The 21,642-nt window shown below is 32.7% G+C and overlaps 1 protein-coding gene across 1 annotated transcript; it reads left to right on the forward strand.

Moving 5' to 3' along the window:
* Position 1: 1 nt before the first annotated feature.
* LOC128224071 (protein spinster homolog 1-like) lies at positions 2-20,772 on the forward strand. The gene is made up of 12 exons (XM_052933710.1): positions 2-34; positions 3,449-3,632; positions 4,452-4,678; positions 10,173-10,244; positions 10,908-11,133; positions 11,860-12,135; positions 12,676-12,838; positions 14,694-14,928; positions 15,625-15,821; positions 16,243-16,327; positions 16,572-16,757; positions 17,459-20,772. The coding sequence occupies exons 3-12, from the start codon at positions 4,627-4,629 to the stop codon at positions 17,659-17,661; spliced, it is 1,695 nt and encodes a 564-aa protein (XP_052789670.1). The 5' UTR covers positions 2-34; positions 3,449-3,632; positions 4,452-4,626; the 3' UTR covers positions 17,662-20,772.
* The last annotated feature ends 870 nt before the right edge of the window (positions 20,773-21,642 follow it).

A 21,642-nucleotide genomic window follows, 5' to 3' on the forward strand; every position in this document is an offset into this window, starting at 1 on the left:
AAACAAATACAGTACTTCCGGATACAGATGTTAGGTAACATTTTATAATACGTATACATCTTTTATCTGTTATTGTTGTTGTTTAAAGACATCGACCATTTGCATTTGATATAGTTTTAACTTATTTTTCAATTCGTTTCATTTCGTGATCTGACATCTCTTATATCCTGAACTTCAAAATGTATTATTCTTTTAATCAGCTGATGATATGTCATAAACGATAAAATGATAGTGAGTCATCATGCAATGAGGAACTAATTTTTTTTTTATATTTTAATGACATTTCTTATTATCCATTGCCTTGAGTTGTCATAAAATTGTCAAAAGACGGCCATTTAGGTGGACTATTCAATAGGGATGGTGAAGGACACAAGAATTGAAATGAATTTCCCTTCATGGTTTTATGTCGAGCTCCGAAAATTTGTCAATTTTGATCAGGTTTCCTTCTGAATTCTAATGTGTTTGAAATTAATATGTGTTTTGTTTCCCACATGTGTAGCAGTAAAATTTTCGACCTTAACGATTCCAGGGCAAGAGACCTGTTGGAAAATGGGCTTTGTAAAGTTTACCTATTTCAAACCCCTGTGTTCTAACTAATCCCCGCCATGGAGTGGGGAGGGGATAATAGGAATGCACATTGTCCGTAACATTTTGTGTCCAGGCTATAACTTACTTATGCATTTATGGATTACCATATAACTTGGTACAAATGTTGTCCCCATTAAGACAATATGCAGTGACCTTGACCCAAGTCCATACCTCAAAGGTCAAGGTCACACAAGACATATAATGCTGCACTTTCACAGATTAACCATTTTTACAACTTTTTTTATTTTTTGTCTTTGAAAGAGCAAACTTTTGTGTAAATTTCTGCAAACCAATGATAAAAGATTGCTGACAAAAGATCAGATGGCAGATTTGCTTGTTTCCGTTCGAAAGTTAATGTTTTATGGCTTAAACTGTTACTAAGGTTTAAGACAAATGCATTAAACATTATTTTTTTAACTTATATATAAAAATCTCCGATCTAATTTTTTGTCAGCAGTCTTATATCACTGGTTTCCATGGATTTTTGCAAAAATTAGACGCCAAGACAAACAATAATAAAGTTGTCAAAACGTTCAATCTGTGCTTTAAAGGTCAGAGTACACATGCTCATGTCCTCTCTATAACCTACATATGCATTGATAGATTACAGTATTATAAACTTGGTACAAATTTTGTCCTCATAGAGAACATGTGCAGTGACCTTGACTCATGTCCATACCTCAAAGGTCAAGGTCACTTGAGACATTTAAAGGTCAGAGTACACATGCTCTTGTCCGTGCTATAACTTTCTTATTTATTGATGGATTTCCATATAACTAGGTACAAATTAATGTTGTCCTCATTGAGATGATGTGCAGTGACCATGACCCGGGTCTATACCTCAAAGGTCAAGGTCACACAAAACATTTAAAGGTCAAGTACACAAGCTTTTGTCTGCGCTATAACTTATTATGCATTTATGGATTACCATATAACTTGGTACAAATGGATCTCATTGAGTGACCTACTTAATGGAAACTTTTGTTGTGATAACATAAACATTTTTCCTGGATCTCATCAATTTCATTATGTAAGTATTGAGATAAACAAAATGATCTAAAAAACAATGGAGGGGGGAATATAGCCATCCTTTGGACTGCCTTGTATTAATTACCATCTGAATTGACATTCTTTCATATAAGGAACCTCTCACAGGGACTACAAGGTTAAATAGATCGTAGAATCCTAAATATAACATCTAGGGCGGTACACTTGCCCCTCCCACAGACCCAAAATTTATTTGGTTTAAGGGTAAGGGGGATTTTGGGGTCCTCCTCCCCCAAGACAATTTTAACAATTGCTAGTCTGAAATGGTTCACTGGGAACACAAGCCTTAGGATTAATTGGAAAGCAGAGAAGAATAAAATATTCAATGCCTGAGAAACTGCAAAATAATAAAGAATTGAGAAATAAAATACAAATTGTTGAAAAATACCTTAGGGATACATTTAATGATGTAGCTAATATAACCAATATATGATATCAATATCTGTATTTCATACCACTCTTTTTCCATTCGCAACAATATGTTGCAGTAATTTCCATCATGGCAGTTGTGCTACAAATTGCTCTCAACATACTGTTTCACTAAGATTTTTTATGATTGGAAAGCATAATATATAATTGTTGCTGCCTTGTCCATCCATCAGTCACACCCTTGTCTGGAGAATAACTTAAAAATTATTAAGACTTGAATGAAACTTGAATAATAGACAGTCAGTGCAATATGCACAAGCGCAGCGTGTAATCCAAATTTGCCCATATTTTTGCATGTTATCAAATATTTCAACCTGTCCATAATAATGCCACATTACCATTTGATTTCTACTGATACATGTATATGTGTATTGCAATTGCTGCCTTTTCAGAGTGTAGCTCCAACATTCTTTGGGATATTGATTTCAAACTTCATATGCAGATCTTATATCAGATATCTTATTAAGTAGAAAGGCATGTTAAGGAACCATATTGGTGTTTTTAGAGTTATTGCCCTTTGTTCAAATTTGTACTTAATTTTTGTCTATAAAAGTGCATGACTCCAAAAGTCTTTTAGCCTTAAAGACTTTCGGAGTAATGCACTTTTATAGACAAAAATTAAATTAGGTAAGGACTTCAAGCCTTAACCATGAGTAGTAGAGCAATGAAACATGATAACTCTGTTTTAAGTACCTGTTAATTAAAATAATCACTCTTTGTTCATTATTATGAAAAAAAAATATTCTGAAGCATATTCTAATGACTTCTCCTGTTTTTGTATCATACACTGAAGATTCTTCTGTGTTTATTTCGATGGGTGATTTGGCAGTCTGTGACTGCTTCTTGTCCAAATTGCCCTTCTCTACCAATCATTGTGTGGCTTGACACAAATCCTTTCCATATTGAACTGAAGTGTTGATGATTGTGCTTCTGTCCACAACTAACTCTTTTCAGTTGCCAAATGTATAACTGGATGTTAAACTTGAAAATTTTTCCAATTTGCACTTCCTTTTGCAAATTTGTACCTTTTCTTGTAGCATACATGTATCCTTTTTATTACCATAGCCTTGTTTCATGCAGAAAGTCTGACATATTTCACATACATGGTTTGTGGTGAAATATAGCTTAGACTTTGGCCCCAGTTTATTGAACAATCTTAAGTCCCTTATTACAGGATGAATTTTAGCACAATGTTTTATTTTTAATATAAACTGTGTTATATATTCTATTTAACAGAGTTTTGATACTTTTATTTAAGATAAAAGCTGTAGTACTAGTAGCTGTAAAAAATTTGATTGTTCCCGGTATCCCGTCTTACACCATTTAATTGCGTCTAAACCTTTTTATTGTCCTGTGAAATATTTTTTATCATTTTTTTTTTCAGAGATTCAACATTTCTCCCATTTGCCAGATACCAGATAAGACAACAAAACAACAATGTCCAGAAGCTGAAAGCAGTGATTGACCAAAGTTAAACAGCCAAGGTTCAAGTTGCAAATCCTGCCACTTGGTAAAAGCTATCAAGCCATTGTGTTAATAGCTTGTGCCGAGAGTCATCCAGCTACTGAGTAAGAAATTAGTGTTCATTATTACAAAGATATCATTTCAAACATTATGGAAAGTCATAATTGGGTGAATTATTTTAAATAATTTATATTGATCTAGGAAGAAGATCAGCTCAGCTGTTCCTTATCACATGATTAGTAATTTTGTTGTATAGGCATTTCAATATCAATAATCTTAAATCAATATATGCTGCAGGGCTCTGTAATAATGTTGCCTTTGAAATACAGTATGCATTGAAAATTCAAATATCATCCAAAGAGAATGTGTAAGTACTATGGATGTAGTGGAGGATATGTAATGTCTTAAATGAACTGTGACTGAGGAAATGGTATCCTGCTGATATATGACTGACGGTCAGTTATTCTTTTGGTTAAACAGCTACATAGATGTTTATGACTGTGTTGGTAGTCATTTATGACCATATACTATTTTGTAGCTGTACCTTGATTTTTTAAATTTTAACTCATTTTTTTCAAAGATTGTGAAGAACGTTAACTTACCTTTTGCTTTAGTCTTTCTCATTGACATGATTTGGTGCAAGAGTGTGATCTTGTAGTTTAGGTGAAACAGAGAAGACCAACTTGTGAATGGCATGGTGACCACCAACCCAACTCAAATATGGTCAGGCCAGGAATCGAACCTGGGACGCTTTACTATGCTAACCAGACAACTGTTCATAGTTTGACAAGTTTTTTTGTTTGTTTTTATTGATGCTTTTATATCATAATGTCTAGCTTAATGATTGTGATTGTACCTTTATGCGTTATTCTTGTATAAGTTGATAATTCTTATTTAATCATTCATATATTTTATTTTCACAGCTAAACTCAGGGAATGCGGGTACAAGTCTACATGAATGAGACAGTGAATCTACAAGAACTTATGTGCTAGAAATAATACTCATTGACAAGCACTGAATCTCCAGGACTAGGAATCTTATAGAAATATTTGAATCTCGCTACTAACCCTCCATTGTAACCAGAAGAAAGAGAGAAAATGGCGTCCACCGAAGAACAAAGCAATGTCAACGATGTAATGGTGGCTCCAGGTATGTATTTTTACAAACTTGTGCAGACTAAGATTTATGACATTTATTTCCAAAAAAAAAATGTATTTGTCATATATGAATTATATCTATGCTTTTTTATGGCTTAAAGGGACTGTACACCAGATTGGCAACCCCAAATATTTATTTCTGTAACGAATCTCAGGACAATTATTTAATAGAATGTGTTACGCTTTGATATCATAATTGTAAAAAAAAGAGTACCAAAATGTAAAATTGTGTCGGAGACCGGGTTCGAAACCGTGTCGACAAAATTGCAGTCCAGCATCATATCCACTGAGCTACGACAGCTTACTCTAATCGGGTGACATAATTAAGCTATATACCTAACTCGGTAATATCACGTGATAACACTGACTAGCCAATCACGCATATTAAAAGGAATGAATTCTACTAGGTAGACATATCTTTTAATCTTTTTTAATGGAAAAATTTGAAATAACTGCTAAACCACAGTTAGTAAGTTTCAATGCATTGTACACATTAATACCAAGTTTATGACAGTTTTCGACAATTTTCTTTTTTTCTTGCAAATTATCTGGTGCACAGTTGCTTTAAAGTCACAAACAGGAAATTTCCATGTGAATCTTGTGAGAGGCCATTTATAACATGCATTGTTTTCTTATTTTCATAAATTTAAATTAAAATATTGGTCATTGTACCAAAGAAACACAATTTTAAACTATTTATCTATGAATAATCAGCTGTGTTTTATTTTCAAGTATTTGGAAAAATTATATTTTTTGTATAAGAAACACAAATTAACAGAATGTATTGTTAAACAACTGGAAAATCCATCATATTTAGCAAATATCTTTTTTTTACATCTCATTTTAAGAGTAAAGAATACGTAGCCTAGATTTATGAAAGTCATCAGAAGAAACATTAAAGAAACATTTGCAAAAAGTTCCATTGCCGACACTAATTGTCGTTACCGATTGTTTGAAGGCCTTAAACATTAGACTTAAGCAAACATGGCACAACATACAGCCACTGATTTCTTATCCTGTATTCAATGACTCTTATACAAGTTAAAAATTAAATATGGAATGCTATTCCAATGTCTTATTCATGATTGAAAAAAATAACAGGCTGTGAGACATGATGATGATTAAAGGTCATTTAATAGTGCATCAAACAGTATGTAACATAGCTTACAGTTTATCTTGTTAAAAGATAAGATGAGTTGAACGGGTCATTCAGAGTACTATGTCGAACCACTAAGGGCCAAATATACACTGTTTATTGTTTGTTTTACGTATTTTTCATCATGATGATAAAAGAGTTTTTTTAATAAAAAACCCATTTTTTCAACCTTGCCCTACACTTTCTTTTGCTGTAGTGTGGATTTATTTTCGTTATTAAAAAATCCTTAAAAATGTTCATTAATGAGTGAACATGTTAAAGTCTGACCATTTTATATCTAAAATTTTCTACAATAGCGATATACCCTGATATAGGTCGGTTTGGTTAAGAATCCTGATTAAAAAAAAATTCATCCCTACCTACCTACTGTAACTATCTACCAACTCTATTATTTGTTTTAGATGCGAGTGGAAACAAAAAACATTCTTTGGCCCAAGTATTTTACCAGCACAAACAAAGATTCCATTATCAAATAAAAAAAAGGATAAATATCTGGATTCAAAATATAAAATAATTGGGGGAAAAAATAATATAATTAACATTATTCAATATTGGGGAATAGCCAAATTGTGGTCTTTGGTATATTTTTGTATTAATGAGGTAAAAACGCCCCATTTCCTGTTTGGCAACTTAGATATCTTCCCTTGATGGAAAGAGGTGCATCATTTAACCCAATATCATCTCACAATTTGGTTTGGCCTTGGTAGGCTACAGTTATAATCAATTTATTACCCCTGATAAGTGATTGTTAACATCCATCACACTGTTCAACATGTGATATAAGGTTCAGTTTAAAGGTACACTTATATAGAACATGAGGCCAGTATGCATAAACCATCTTAAGTGGTTAAGTTGATTTCATAAAATGTTCCTAGTCAGTTTAAAAGAAATCTAAAAGTGATTTTAGAATAAAAGTATGTTTATTCAATAACATCAATGACAAAAAGTATTTCAGATATTTTAGCTATAATTAAGTTTTAATATCAAATGAGCAATGAGAATTTAACTTTTACTATGTAATACATTTTTTGAACAAATTTCATTTTATTTTGGCTGATATGTAAAATATATATATATGTATTTTTTAAATTTTATAATTCAAATGAAAGCATGAAGTAACTCCCATATGGTAATGTTGTTCAAATGGAAATTACTTGGAAGATAATTATAGGAGCTAATTTCATTAGATTAAAGGCACACAATATTGATCGATGCCAAATTTTTATTTTAATGCATTATTATGTTAAACTTGTTTGAATTTAGTGATACTATATTAGGTAAAAACAAGCATATAATTAAGGTACAGATAGAAAAGTATAAGCGTTAATCATTTTTCATTTTTCAATTAATTAATTATCAATTGATTATTTATCTATCCATCTAAAAACAACATGGCCACAAATTCCTCAGATAAATATCTTTATCTGTACTTAGCTAAATCATATGCTTTTTTTGTTAATCACTTAAGCCAAATGTGTTAAAAATGATAATGCATTAGAACTAAGAATAATAATTCTGACATCAACCTTTATTCTGCACATTTAAAACCTTCATAAAGAATGTAAAAATATAAAGTATTGAAATAGAAGAAAACTTCAAACTCACCTTATGTTCTTGTGTGGTACTTTAAGACATTGTGTTAATTAAAGTAGAACTACTATTATTAGGATAGCTAAATCAGTACATAATAGTTTGGTTGCTACAATTCTGTATCGTATGGTTGTGTGGACATTTTGGAGCAAGAGCGCCACTAAAGTTATTACTTTACCATATTTAACATAAAAGAAGAAGGCTATTTAAGAGAGATTGTGAGGTTTAACCCTTTGCATGCTGGGTAAATTGTCGTCTGCTCAAAAATGTCGTCTGGTTTACTCTAAATTTCTTTCATTTTACTTAAAACTTTGGGGATATATTGACTGAGTGGCAAACAGCTTGGAACCTGACCAGGCACCGAGTTACTCGGTGACTGGTCTGGTTCCAAGCTGTTTGCAAAGCCTTTAAAATCGCCATCAGCAGCCTAAGGGTTAATAGACGAAAAAAAAATTATGACCTAAAAGCATGACAATTGACAGCCACTTCAGTTTGTATCATCTTAGTGTTTAGGCTCATGCCTGTGCCTATGGGATCGCCAGAGAAATTCACATTAAATTATTTAAAAGAATGATCTTAAACAACCAAAAATCAATAAAGCAGGTTAAAATTGCCAAATTTCTATTTTGTCACTGATTGGTTTATTTAAAAGCTCACACATGCCCACTTAGCTAATATGTGTAGAGGTATTTGGTGCTCAACACTAAGAAAGTAAGTATTTTATTTTTGCTTTATCGATCATTCTTTATTATATATATTTTTTAAATATTGCAAGTAATGAAATTTTACTATAAGTTTGTACTTACACTGTAGATGAAATTGAAAAAAAATAAGACTCAAGTACCAGAAGGCTGTACAATACTGGTAGTCATATTTTATAGTGTATAGACATACCAGAAGGCTGTACTATAGTGTATAGACATACCAGAAGGGTGTACTATAGTGTATAGACATACCAAAAGGCTTTACTATAGTGTATAGACATACTCGAAGGCTGTGCTATAGTGTATAGACATACGAGAAGGCTGTACTATAGTGTATAGACATACCAGAAGGCTGTTCTATAGTGTATAGACATACCAGAAGGCTGTACTATAGTGTATGGACATTCCAGAAGGCTGTTCTATAGTGTATAGACATACCAGAAGGCTGTTCTATAGTGTATGGACATACCAGAAGGCTGTTCTATAGTGTATGGACATTCCAGAAGGCTGTTCTATAGTGTATAGACATACCAGAAGGCTGTTCTATAGTGTATGGACATACCAGAAGGCTGTTCTATAGTGTATAGACATACGAGAAGGCTGTACTATAGTGTATAGACATACCAGAAGGCTGTTCTATAGTGTATGGACATACCAGAAGGCTGTACTATAGTGTATGGACATTCCAGAAGGCTGTTCTATAGTGTATAGACATACCAGAAGGCTGTACTATAGTGTATGGACATACCAGAAGGCTGTTCTATAGTGTATAGACATACCAGAAGGCTGTTCTATAGTGTATAGACATACCAGAAGGCTGTACTATAGTGTATGGACATTCCAGAAGGCTGTACTATAGTGTATAGACATACCAGAAGGCTGTACTATAGAGTATAGACATACCAGAAGGCTGTACTATAGTGTATAGACACTTAAATGAAAGAAAGAATATAAAATACACATTTTGAAAATGAAAAAAGATAAGATGTAATTCATCCTAGAGTATTTATTTATACATATTGTTAAATTTGATACTGCATCTTAGAAAAAAAGGGATTTACATACCAGTTTTTCTTTTCTTTGAGAAACACAAATTATCTTATTATTGAATGTTCTGTTGGCCTTTGAAGTACACACTACACACCATAATCTTATGACAGGTTTTACTTTTTATTTTTAATGAAATTGATGGAGCATTTATTAGGAAAACTATGGTTTTGACCCCTTTACTGAGGTTTTAATAAAAATTATCAGAAAGTCCTGCCCTACATTACATGTAGGTCAAGATTACATAATCTTTTTTATTTCTAAAATTCATATTATAAAATAATCTGCACTACAGACATATATACCCATCGCTAAAAGGTATGTTTTTATTTTATATAGTAATTTTACATATATATTTTGAGATTAAATATTGGTTGATTATGACTGCATTTGTATTCATAAGTTTATTTAATTCATAAATTTATCTTAAGAAATTGCTGCAGTCAATACATTTTAAATTTAAAACTTTGAATGATATACATTTGTCACACCATTTTATAATTCATGATAAAGATAACTTTGATAATTTTATCCAACATAAATTGAATTGTGTACTGATTTTCATAACTATATTCACATGTGACTTCTTATGAAATTAAATATACATGAACTAGGTATAATAATTATTAACTTTATAACTATTGTTTAGCAATAATGAGCAATAAACTTGAACATAAATTGTGGAATTGAATGGAAAAATAATGCAATGAAATGTCACGTTATGAAGATTTTTTTTTGTAACTGTACACAAAACAATTTATCTCCCTGAAAAAAAACCGAAGAGGCATTTCACATGATCAGATAACAGGACCACTTGTGCAACTTTAAATTGAAAATCAGTGTCATTTAGTGTTGCTTTAAAATTTTACTTTACAACAAGAGCAGCAACAACAACAACATATCTTATATGTGACTATTATATTTTGTTTCAAGCACATTGTGACAGTGTATTTCATTTTAAAGAATTATGAGAGGAAATAATCTTTCAGCATCTGGTGAAACACAGCAGTTACTGAAGAACCAGTCTCAAAAGTCCATCGAGGAATCAGACGAAGAAAACAGTAAGATTTTGATATTTACTCATCAAGATTATTGATGCTGATGATTTTAAGCTTGTCTTTTTCTCAAAGAAACAGTGTCGAGTTGTAATCATAAACTCCGGCATCATCTTGACAAGTTTTTTTGTTTTCATGGTTGTTGGTGTTGTGGGAAAACTTTAATGAAAAAATTAGTTCAAGATATGAACATGAAACTTGGTACATTAAGTTTATAATAACTTCTGTTAGTCTGATTGTGCAAAAGCTGATGATTTAAAGAACCACACTCAGGTCCGTTTGGAGACGCCATGAGAAAGTACTCCTCATGGGGATTGAACCCACAACGTCTTGGGTGAGAGGCTAACATTTAAACCTCTAGACCACTCTTGTTCTCATTACTACACACTTTTACAAATAATGATGATAATTAATATGCATATGTGTAAGAAGTCTGGAAGGAGGCTGAAAATATTTGTTCAGTGATGTCCCTTGGTTAATTGAGAAAAAGGTATGAGTATTGGTATCAGGTTGTGGCCCTGATGTTATCACAAAAGTTATGCTATTCATTTTGAATGGTAAGTCTTAAATTGGTGAGTGTTGAAATTTGGTTTTTGGTACAATGTTATTGATCAATAATACCCTCAGATATTGAAGCATTTCTGTAAGATCTTATCCTCCCAATTTCAGAGATGTTTTGGCAGAAGATAAGCATATATCAGGTTTACACCCTGATCATATTCCTGATCACCTACCTCCTAAATCAGCTTGACCGCTACATGCTAGCCATCACCATCAAGCCAATGTCTCAGGAGCTGAAGTTTGGGGACATGGATTGCATGCTGCTCTCAAACTACTCTAGTAATGATGCAATATCTAATGGTGCAAAATGTGAGGATGCCAAGGATACCAAAAGGTTTGGTTATTTCATGTTTTTGATATATCTAAATATCTGTCTGCTTGGTAAATATGTTCATTCTATAGGGATGCAAACGATTATTTGAATATTTAATTATTAAACGTTTGGAATTCAAATGGGTCAAAATCCGTATTCTATGTTTTTGTTGAATAAAAAAATTAAGAAACCTTTTGCCTACAACTGTGTTGTTGTGTATAGATCTGTTTGTTTTGTTTTTACAACAATTGGCCCCTAATGCCAGATGCATAAACTTGATGATAATACACTATACTCATTTCATTTGTCATTAAGTGCCATATCGTCGGGTACTATAAACAGTCCCCTTAATTTTACACTATAGCCCCGGCTATTACTAAAGTAAATAAAAATAGTTTACTACAACTTCTAAAAGCTTCATTTTGGTTATCGAATATTCGATCAAAATAATTACTGAATATTCGAATATCAATTTTGCCATTTGTTTGCATCCCTAGTTCATTCAGAATGTTACAGTGTTAATGAAACTTTTGTATAATTTAAGATCTTAATGACTTCCTTGCAAAATATAAAGTAAGGTTAAGTTGTATAAAAAAAATCAAATATGAACTTGATTGACTGCCTTTTAAAACTGTTAACATGAGCATCAACTGTTTTGGTTTGAAACAGATACTTACTTGAGTTTTTTTTTACATTTGATGGACAATGCATTTTTATGTTTTGACATTATGTTTTTATTATTTTCAGCTGCTTTGCCAAAACCTATGGCAACGGAAGTGAAGCGATAAATCCCTGCAAGTGGGACTACAATGGGCAAGGATTTGAGTACCAAATTGTGGCAGGACCTGTATTCATTGTCATTTACACGTTTGCCGGAATATTCATCAGTTTTGCTGCAGACAAATACAACCGAAAGGTGATGTTGGGAGCGTGTCTTATACTCTGGTCTGTGATGACACTTCTGACAGGGTTTATAAAGGAATACTGGCAGCTTGTCCTGCTCAGATTTGGACTTGGGTTTGGGTAGGTAAAATAGTGTAAAGCTACATTTCATTTTGTGAGGAAATTGAAATAAACTTGCATTTTCATTTTCAAAAGTATTGAGTCAAGAATTTAAAGTTCATTCTTATAAACTGAAGATATTTATTCTTGAGGACAACATACAACATTTTGTGCAATGTGTGAGGAAGAAATTGCTTGCATGCATTGTCAAGCATTCTAAACTATTAATCAGAGGTATACAATGTAGGCTGATTAACAGTACAGTATAGAGATGGGCAGATGCTACAATTGCTGAAGTTGTTTCAAAACAAAAATAAGCTCATATTGCAGAGAATTTGATTTAAAAATTAGATTAATTAATCATACATTCAGCAAACAGGCAGGCTGTTCTGTGTTGTAGCATCCATGCTGACATATATCTACAGACAGTGCAGTTTACAATGTTTAATTTGGTCTTGTTTTTAAAGAATTGAGAATATGTACAAATACTTACTTTCATGAAGTACTGGTTCTTTATGTGACTGTAATCAATAAGTTAAAAATAATTTGTCATAATTTTAGTGAGGCTGGCTGTACACCATTTGTAGCGTCCATGTTGACTGATATTTACCCGACAGAGCTGAGGGGAACAGCCCTGGGAATTTACAACTGGGGAATATACATGGGTTACAGTTTGTCCTACGCCCTCGGTAACCTTATCACAGCTGCCAACATTAATGGACAGGTTAGTGTTCTGCATTGACTAATTTTGAAAATATTGGGCCGATTGTTCAGAACTTTGTTTGAGTAAACAATGTTGTTCAGATCATCGTTGAAAACTTTAACATAGTAACTGCACTGGTTATAGTAATGGAAGCACTTTTGATCTGCAGTATTTCTAACAAAATCTGAGACTTCTGTTTCAGTTGCACTTGTTTTATTTAAATATTTGAGCACATCATTAAATATTTCAACATTCATAGTTAACAACGATGCCATTCGCAATATTATTGTGTTCACTTTAAAAAATTCTGAACAATCAGCCCATTGCATGTTCAGCACGTCTGCTTTTGCTACATTCAGAGTAATAAGCATTGCATTGGCTTCTTTGTTGTCATGCAAAATGTTTAACCTAGGCTATAACTCTAAAACTGCACAAGATACTCAAATAAAACAAGTTCACAAGTTTACAAAGGCAAATGGACCTGTTTAGTAAAGCCCATAACTGTAACTTCAATAAATTTTGAGTTATGCACATTTTTTGGAAGAAAAACGTTACTGCCACAGACGAACAAATATTTGCATTCTGTGGTCTTGTTTCTGTTCACCAAGTCTTATGAAAGGATAGAATGTTTAGATTGGTGATCTTTTCTTGCTATACTGGATTGGTAATTGCTTACATGTTTACACTAGGCTAATGCTTAGCTTGTCACACATGTAGTTGTTTTTTCAAACAAAAAACCTGAGGCATCATAAAATCCTTGGTGTCGTCAGTGGCCTGGTTGTCATGCAAACAAATTTAGCCATAGTTTTAAACATAGTTCAAGATATAAACATGGAAATCAATACAAATGTTCACCATGGTGATACACATTTGTGTAACCAATCCAATTATGTCTCACCCAATTCATGGGGAGACATATTGTTTTTGCCCTGTCCGTCAGTCCGTCAGTCTGTACGTCACACTTCGTTTTCACTCAATAAATAAAGAACGCTTGCACCCAGGAACTTGGTATGCTAGTTGGTCATGACTAGTAGATGACCCCTATTGATTTTGAGTTCAGTAGGTCAAAGGCCAAGGTCACAGTAGATGTTCAATATTTAATACGGGTGAATAAACCAAACTTCACTGTTGGTTCATTTCCAGTCCAAATTAAAGATTTTTTTTCTCTCAGCTACAACAACACAATAGGGGATACTAGCGCTTTTTTAAAGAAGCAATCTCTAGATATCCTTGAAAAAAGTTGTCCTATTATTTCCTTGGTTAAAACGTGGCAACAGACAAGTGTTGGCTTTTGCTTGCTTATTTCTGTATCCCTCTAAACCATTTCAGTCGTACACTTTACATGTAAGAAGTTTTCTTTTAACCTCTGCCTGCCAGTATTTCAGGTATTTTGAACACCGATTTGCTTGTCCTCGTTTCATTTGCTTGCGATGTTGCGAAAACAACATTCAATCATTTCTTTGCACAGCTTACCTTGTATACAATTGAACACTGATTTATTTGTTGAAAAACTTGTTTATGAATGTTATTTTAATTTAAAGGTGAATTGGATAAAGTCAATATTCGATTACTAGTTTATTTTTGTTACATAAACAATGGTCATTTGACTCAATCACATATTGGAGCAAATTAAATGTTTACGAAGCTATGAGTATTATTTACAAATTGGCTGCTTTACTTCCAAAAGAGTCAGGATCTAATCATTATTGATAATTTATTAGTGACTCCATGACATCTCATATTCAGATTTAACTAAACAATTAACGAAGTGCACTTCTCTTGTGCACAGAAGTGATTCATATAACCATCTTTATAGTATCATAAAAATTAATGTCACATGTACAATCCTTTCACAAGAACATCTGATCTTTTTCAGGGATGGCGCTGGTCCTTTTTCATATCAGGAATTCCCGGCATCCTGATGGGGTTGCTAATCTTCGTTACTGTTAAGGAACCAGAGAGAAAGAATGCTTCCATGCAGTCAGAACAAAAAGACACCCAGAGCGAACAGCCAAAAGCGTCGATATGTCAGAGGCTCGGGACCATTTTGAAGCCATTCCTTGCCCCATCCCTCATGTTGGCTATATTAGCAGGATCTGTAAGAAATGCTGGTAAGACAACAGATTACTTTATTTATTTTGCAAAATGCATACAATTTTGCAACTGCAAGGTATCAGTGCCCTGTTTCAACAAAGATTATATTAATGCTTATGATCGTAAATTTACAGGCTTTCAACAAAAATGTCACATACAGGACACATATTACATAAATTCTGTCGGTAGCTTTCTATCACTCTTAAGCGGTTTAAAGGTTCACAACTAAGATACCTTATTGAAATGGGCCTCTGACGTTCATTCTGCCTTTGGCAACAATGTTACATTTTGATGCCTGACAAAATTTTGAAATTATGCACAAGTGTAAGAATTTGGCCTTTTTATCCAAGTGATGAATAAAATCTGTAGTGAAAAAGCCCTGTAGGGATTTCTAGCCACAAAAATATGTACAGTTTTAAAATATGAAATAATGCTATGTGCATGTGATAGAACCATTAACCATTTCTTGGAGATAACCAGGACTATCATCAGCAAAGCCTAAACTGGGGATCAAACCCATGACACTCCAGATCCAGAGTCTGATACGCTAACCACTAAGCCATCGCTAACCATACTTATGCGATCCTGAGGTACTGGAAATAATTACACTGCCAAAAATCTCGTTGTTAATAAACCATAGCTGCTATAGATTTATGACACAAACCAGTACCAGACTAGTTTCACACAATTTCAATGTTTGTTGGTTTTTACAGCTGGCTATGTATTTGCCTACAACACCCAACCTTATTTCACCGGTATTGGCCAGACAAAAGAAGATATCGCAAAGTACATGGGCTGGATTCCCATAGTTGGTGGAAGTCTCGGGGTGGCGGTTGGTGGGTTCATCTCTGACAGGGTGGTCAAGGGGCGAGGAATATATGCTCGAGTGGTAGTTGTTATATTCAGTCTGGTAAGTTATCTCAAAAAAAAAAAATTCAAGTAAATTATTTTCCAATTATATAATATATAAAGATAAAATCTTTAACAAGAGACTAAATATTAGTTGCTAAATAACAGTGTTTGTTTATTACGTGATAAATTATGACGTAGCATTTATGAAGCAATTTATCACTGAGTATACACACACTGAATAAGTTACCTTTATATCAATTAAAATTGAGAATCAATGTCTCAGAAATGGGTATTTGTTGATTCTCTGGAATTAAATGAGAGATATACGTGAAATTATATAGATCATTTGCGTTATTGCCCATTTGATAAATGTTGATACATAAAGTCATTCAGTTTCCTACATTAATGAAATTACAACTAACTGGTCTTATTGTTGAAAGATTTAATGATTTCCTATAATTGATTGTCCACTTCTTCAGCTGGTGGCAGCACCATTTGCAGCAGGGACGTTGTTCTTGAGTCCCCCTTGGGCTTATATCTGCCAGATCCCAACATACTTGTTTGGTAAGAAAGAACTTTACCAATGCCGTGATTAATGTTGTTTATTTGTCATTGTATGCAAACTGGATGTAAAAACATGTTTTGGTATGGAAGTCCTTTACAAAAAAATGTACCTTTACACCCTAAGCCCGTTACTTTAACTTTGAGACACAATTAAAATTCTGTAAAATATATTAATGATAAGACATACCGGGGTATACAGTTACTAGAATTAAGTTCTAATGTTTGATTTAAATACTTCCTGTAGGCGAGATGTGGATCGGCATTACGCTGGCAATTGTGGTAGAGATGATTCCGAGCAATATTCGAACATCGGCAGTGGCTGTGTATCTCTTCATCATCAGCAACATCGGAGGAAATATGCCCCTTCTTGTGCCGCCCATCCAGCAGGCTTTTGAAAATGGTGGATACACCAAGTCGCAGTCATTAAGAGGTAATGCATAGAATTGTGGAATTCACAAACCTGTTTGGCCCCCCAGACAGGTCTGGTAAAATTTGAGTTGGTCTGTTAAAACAATTCCCAAATTCTCTATAGACAAGAACTAAAAGTATGGAAAATTTTCAGTTTGGGAAATCCTCCTTTGTGTCTTGAAATGAATTGTGGAGTTCTAGTTATTGGGATACTATTCTTATATTATAGTACATAATTTTGGATTGGCCAACTATGTTATAGCACTTAATAACTGGTTGGAATAGAATGATATGGTGATATGGGCGTGTCTATTGTAGAACTTATAGATGGTAGAGGAAGGGAGTGACATTATTTTGTTTCCTCCATAATTTAGAGACGCAATCATTATTAGATTTGATTATTATTTGGGATTGTATTCCTTAAGTTACAAATTGCAGAAAGCAAAAATAAATTGCTTTTGTTTGCAACATTTTTTACGGTATATTTTTTTTATATTTTGTTTAAGCTTTTACCATATATATTATATTGGTTCAAACGCTTATGCTGCATAAGCGTTTGAACCAATATATATGCATAAGTTATACATATAAGTTAAATGAAAAATACTACAAAACTTTCATTGTATGTTATACACCTTCTCTACTCAAATTAAAACTTGAATGTCTCATTTCATTATATTTCATGTTCAAAGTTAACAAACCCAGTCTGTTGTATATTTTCAGGTGCTTTGTACATCCTATACCCAGGGTTGTACGTAGCCGGGGCGGTGTTGTTCATTCCCGCGATGTTCCTGTTGAAACGAGATCAGAAGCGGATGCAGTTCATGGAATACGTGAACATGCAAGACTCCAGTAAAGCGCTTGGCAAAATGCCAGGCGAGGCTAACCCAGCTTATCAAGATTCAGAAAAACCACCCACGAATTAAAAATTGTAGAACTTTTGGTGGTAACCTCAGAGCATGTTAATCAAACATGTAGTCCAACTGTCTGTGCAGTTTTCATCATGTTGTATGTACATGGTCAGCACTAAAACCATGACTGTTGTGTACATATATATTATATATATAAATGACTTAGGTACAGCTTTACTTAAAAGATAGAATATGAACCTACATATACATATGGTTGGTTTGAGTGATGAACTGAAGCAGCCATTTTTTTAGCTATGTTACTTCACAGTAATTTGGTAGTATTTTCATGATGATTTAATAGAATAATATGATAAATTATAATCCCATTATTAAGTTCTAATAGAATCAGTTCCAAGATTGTTGAAGAAATTCATCGCAGTTTCAAATAAGACAGTTCCATTTAAAGGTTGTCAGTTGTTTTTAGTATTCAGTTGTTTACTGGTAGGTTGGTAAAGTTCCGGATTAATACTGAAATGAGGATAAGAGCATTTAGTGTCAGACAATCATACAAATGTAAAGTTTGATTGTTGCATTTGGACATTTGCATTTAAAAATAGTAATGTATAGAAATGGATCTGTTAATAAGGAACAGTTTCAACATGGGCCAAGCCTCTTAACACTGCTCTAGGCCTAAATCTCTTACTAAATTATCAGGATTTAGGGTTTAATTTAATGAAAAATAGAAGGGTGCTGCACCCTGCCCTTTTTGGAAGCTCCCCTCTGCCCTAATGAAGAATACCATGTGTGGCCTGCTGCCTTATTATAATTGAATGCTTTAGATAATCATATATTTCCTTTATTTTTTTAAAAAGCTTTTTATATGATTCTAAGTACCAAAAACTTAATATATCTAGTGGTTGAAACCTAAAACTCCTTCAATTAAACACATTTCTAACATTTGTTGTAAAATTTATGATATTTAAGTTCTTCACAAGATGGGGAATTTCAGTCAGTAGTGATCTCTGTTACAGATAGACTGTTAGGCTAACAGTCGGGGCTTGTGTTAAAGGAAGTTTGGAAGTATATTACTCCCTAGAAATGGGTTCAAACTTCTAAAATTGAATTCTTGGAAGTACAAAAAATTCTATAATTTGAAGAAAACTTCCAAAGTTGAAAGCTAGGAAGTTTAAAATATCGAAACCTTTTACCAATATTACTTTTTCGGTCATAATTTCAATCAGTCTTAAAGTAAAATGAATTATTATAATATTCATTAAAGTTTAATATAAATCAAGTTGCAAATTATTTTATAATTTATAATGGATTTTTTAACATACCCGGTACTAGAGGAAAAATAGTGGAAAAATATATTGTATACAGGAGTCTTAAACTTACACATTTCAGTGAAAAACATGCAAAATTGATGGACAGGAAGTTCATACTTCCAGATTCAAATTCTTAATGGAAGCCCTACTGTTAGAATTATAATGTTCTGTAGACCTATAAACATTTGTATAGTACACTTTCATTTTTCGAACTTCTTCATAATGTAGCCATTATAAATTCCTGATCATTTTACTTCATTGTTGATAAAAAAAATGAACATTATTTTGCAACCAACGCAAATCATCTATGAGCCAAAAAGGACAAGCAAAGTTATTTATATAATTGTTATAACTATTTTTTCACGTTTGACTGTGCATTTTTCATGATTTAGCTTTTCCTACAAAGTATTATATCAGAAGGATTTTGTTGTACAAACATATCGTGATAAAAAAGGTTATCGTGGGCGACCAGCTCTGACAAAACATATGACATATTTTGTTTATTGTATTATGAAGGTTGATATTTCACATGACTTTGATCATGTGCCTGTTTTATCATCTTTATGTGATATTATTAGTTTAATGCACAAAATGTATTTTACTCTCAATTTCTTATAAAAATGAATTTGTAATATTGTATAAAACATTTATTGATATACATCGAAATTTTGTTTTGGTGTTTGATGTTTTTGTTTACCATATAAATATGTAGGAATAAATATAGTTTTAATGGTTTACCTGCAAAATGCAAAGCATCTGGTTGCTAGAAAAGACCTTGTCTATGATTGAAATTCAATAATGCTTAAGTGAAAAAATGGCCAATTGTTCAGAACTTTGTTTAAGTTAACAACTTTCAAATCTTTACTGCATTTTTTTTTAATGAAAACACTTGTGATCTGCTGTTTTTCTAACAAGATTTGAGTCAACTGTCTAGGTGTGCTTTTTTATATTTAAATATATGAGCATAAAATTATGTTTGATAGATGACAACGATGTTGTTAATCACGTTGTTAACTTAAACAAAGTTCTCAACAATCGCCTCAACATTTCACAAAAATCAACATTCCAATGGTGAAGTATTGATTTCAGCGATTTTAAAGGGACACCTTCACAGATTTTTATTGGCACTTTCAAACTCTAAAATTTCTATGTTGCCTTCTTCTTTTGACAAACGCCAAACAGCATCTTGCAGATAATTATTTCAACAGATTTTTGTAACATTAACCCTTAAAATATTCAATTTTCAATACCTTATAACTAACGCTTTAAGCTCTTACTAGTATTTGAACTTGTGATGAGGTGTTATTATTGTTACAATGCTTTTGTTCACATATCACACAAGCTCGTATTTTTCGATATTTTTTCTGACTCAGTAAAATTGAGTCTTTTTAAAAGTTTCTATGTCCATAAAATTGTTAAGATACATTATAATTCTCATAATTTGAATGGACTATCAGTTATGGTCATAATGATTATGTATTCAATCTTCAAACTGTTATATGTTTCACTTTTTTGTTATACACCAGTAGGTTGTCTTTTTGTTCATTGTTATACATGTACCTACATGTACATAAGAACTAACCAGTTGACATTTCAACATACATGACTCTATATATCTATGATTTTTCATACATTTTTTAAAGCAAAAATTGCTTGCCAGTTCTTAACCCATGATATTCCAATCATGACATGTGTTAACAGTAGTGATATTATTGCTGTTGGTTTTGATAGATACATGTAATATGTTTGTTACGATATAAAAAATGATTTTTTTTATTTTATATTTTCTTTTTATTATAAGCCAAGACTTATTATATTTTGTCTGTCAAAGAAGGTTACATACTTAATAAAATGAATACAATATAACTGTCTCCATTTTGCTGACCCATGGATTAGATTACATACGACGCATGTCCAAAACGTTTGGACACCTTACTTGTGGAAAGGTATCAGACTCTCCAAAGTTTTAACTAATTTAACAATCAGTATCAGGAGTCCAGCTTCTCTCGATCTTTCTTCCTGGCACACATCTATCTCTTCAATTTCTAGTCTTTTATGTTTCAACTTCAACAATGCAATATTCTTGAGATAATACTCTCTTTATGTTTGCTTATAAAACACTTTTTCTTGGTAATAGAGTGCGATGTTTTGGGAGAGGGTCATAACTAATGTTGGCAAAACTTGTGGCCCAATCCCTTGGCATGTTTGATTTTATAATATTGGTTTCGAATATTGTGTTAAACTTTGCATTGATATTCTCATTGTAATATTCGTCATCATACAAATATTATGGGGGTCTTGCAAAATAAAAAGTATCAATGTTTACTGGTTATAGCAATTATTTGCAGCCAAATAAGTGTGTAAACTTAATTATACTTGCACTCGGGCCTTTAATTATGCCCATTCAGAGAGTGCTTCCATAAGATTGTTGTCATTTTAGCTTTTTTGAGCATAGTGCACAGACAGAATGTCTGGTTTCTTTAACGTGCTCCAGTGTATAGCACTGTCACACGGGGTCCCCACTTAACATCTTCCCGAAAGATGATTAGTATTTGTTTAGTGGTGCGGCGTGGAATTGAACCAGCAACCCCTGGATTGACAGTCTAGTGTGTTACCATTAGAACACAGATCGGCCACAATTTACCCTTAATACAATGAAATTTCAACATTCAATTATTCAATATGAGCACTTTATGCAATTTAGCATACACAATGTTTAAATATTAACATT

Source organism: Mya arenaria, chromosome 17 (assembly GCF_026914265.1).
Source record: "Mya arenaria isolate MELC-2E11 chromosome 17, ASM2691426v1".
NCBI lineage: Eukaryota > Metazoa > Mollusca > Bivalvia > Myida > Myidae > Mya > Mya arenaria.

Coding starts and splice junctions, on each gene's coding strand:
- LOC128224071 (XM_052933710.1), top strand. CDS start 4,627: ATGGCGTCCACCGAAGAACAAAGCAATGTCAACGATGTAATGGTGGCT. Junction 4,679..10,172: donor CGATGTAATGGTGGCTCCAG/GTATGTATTTTT, acceptor ATAATCTTTCAG/CATCTGGTGAAACACAGCAG. Junction 12,136..12,675: donor AGATTTGGACTTGGGTTTGG/GTAGGTAAAATA, acceptor TCATAATTTTAG/TGAGGCTGGCTGTACACCAT.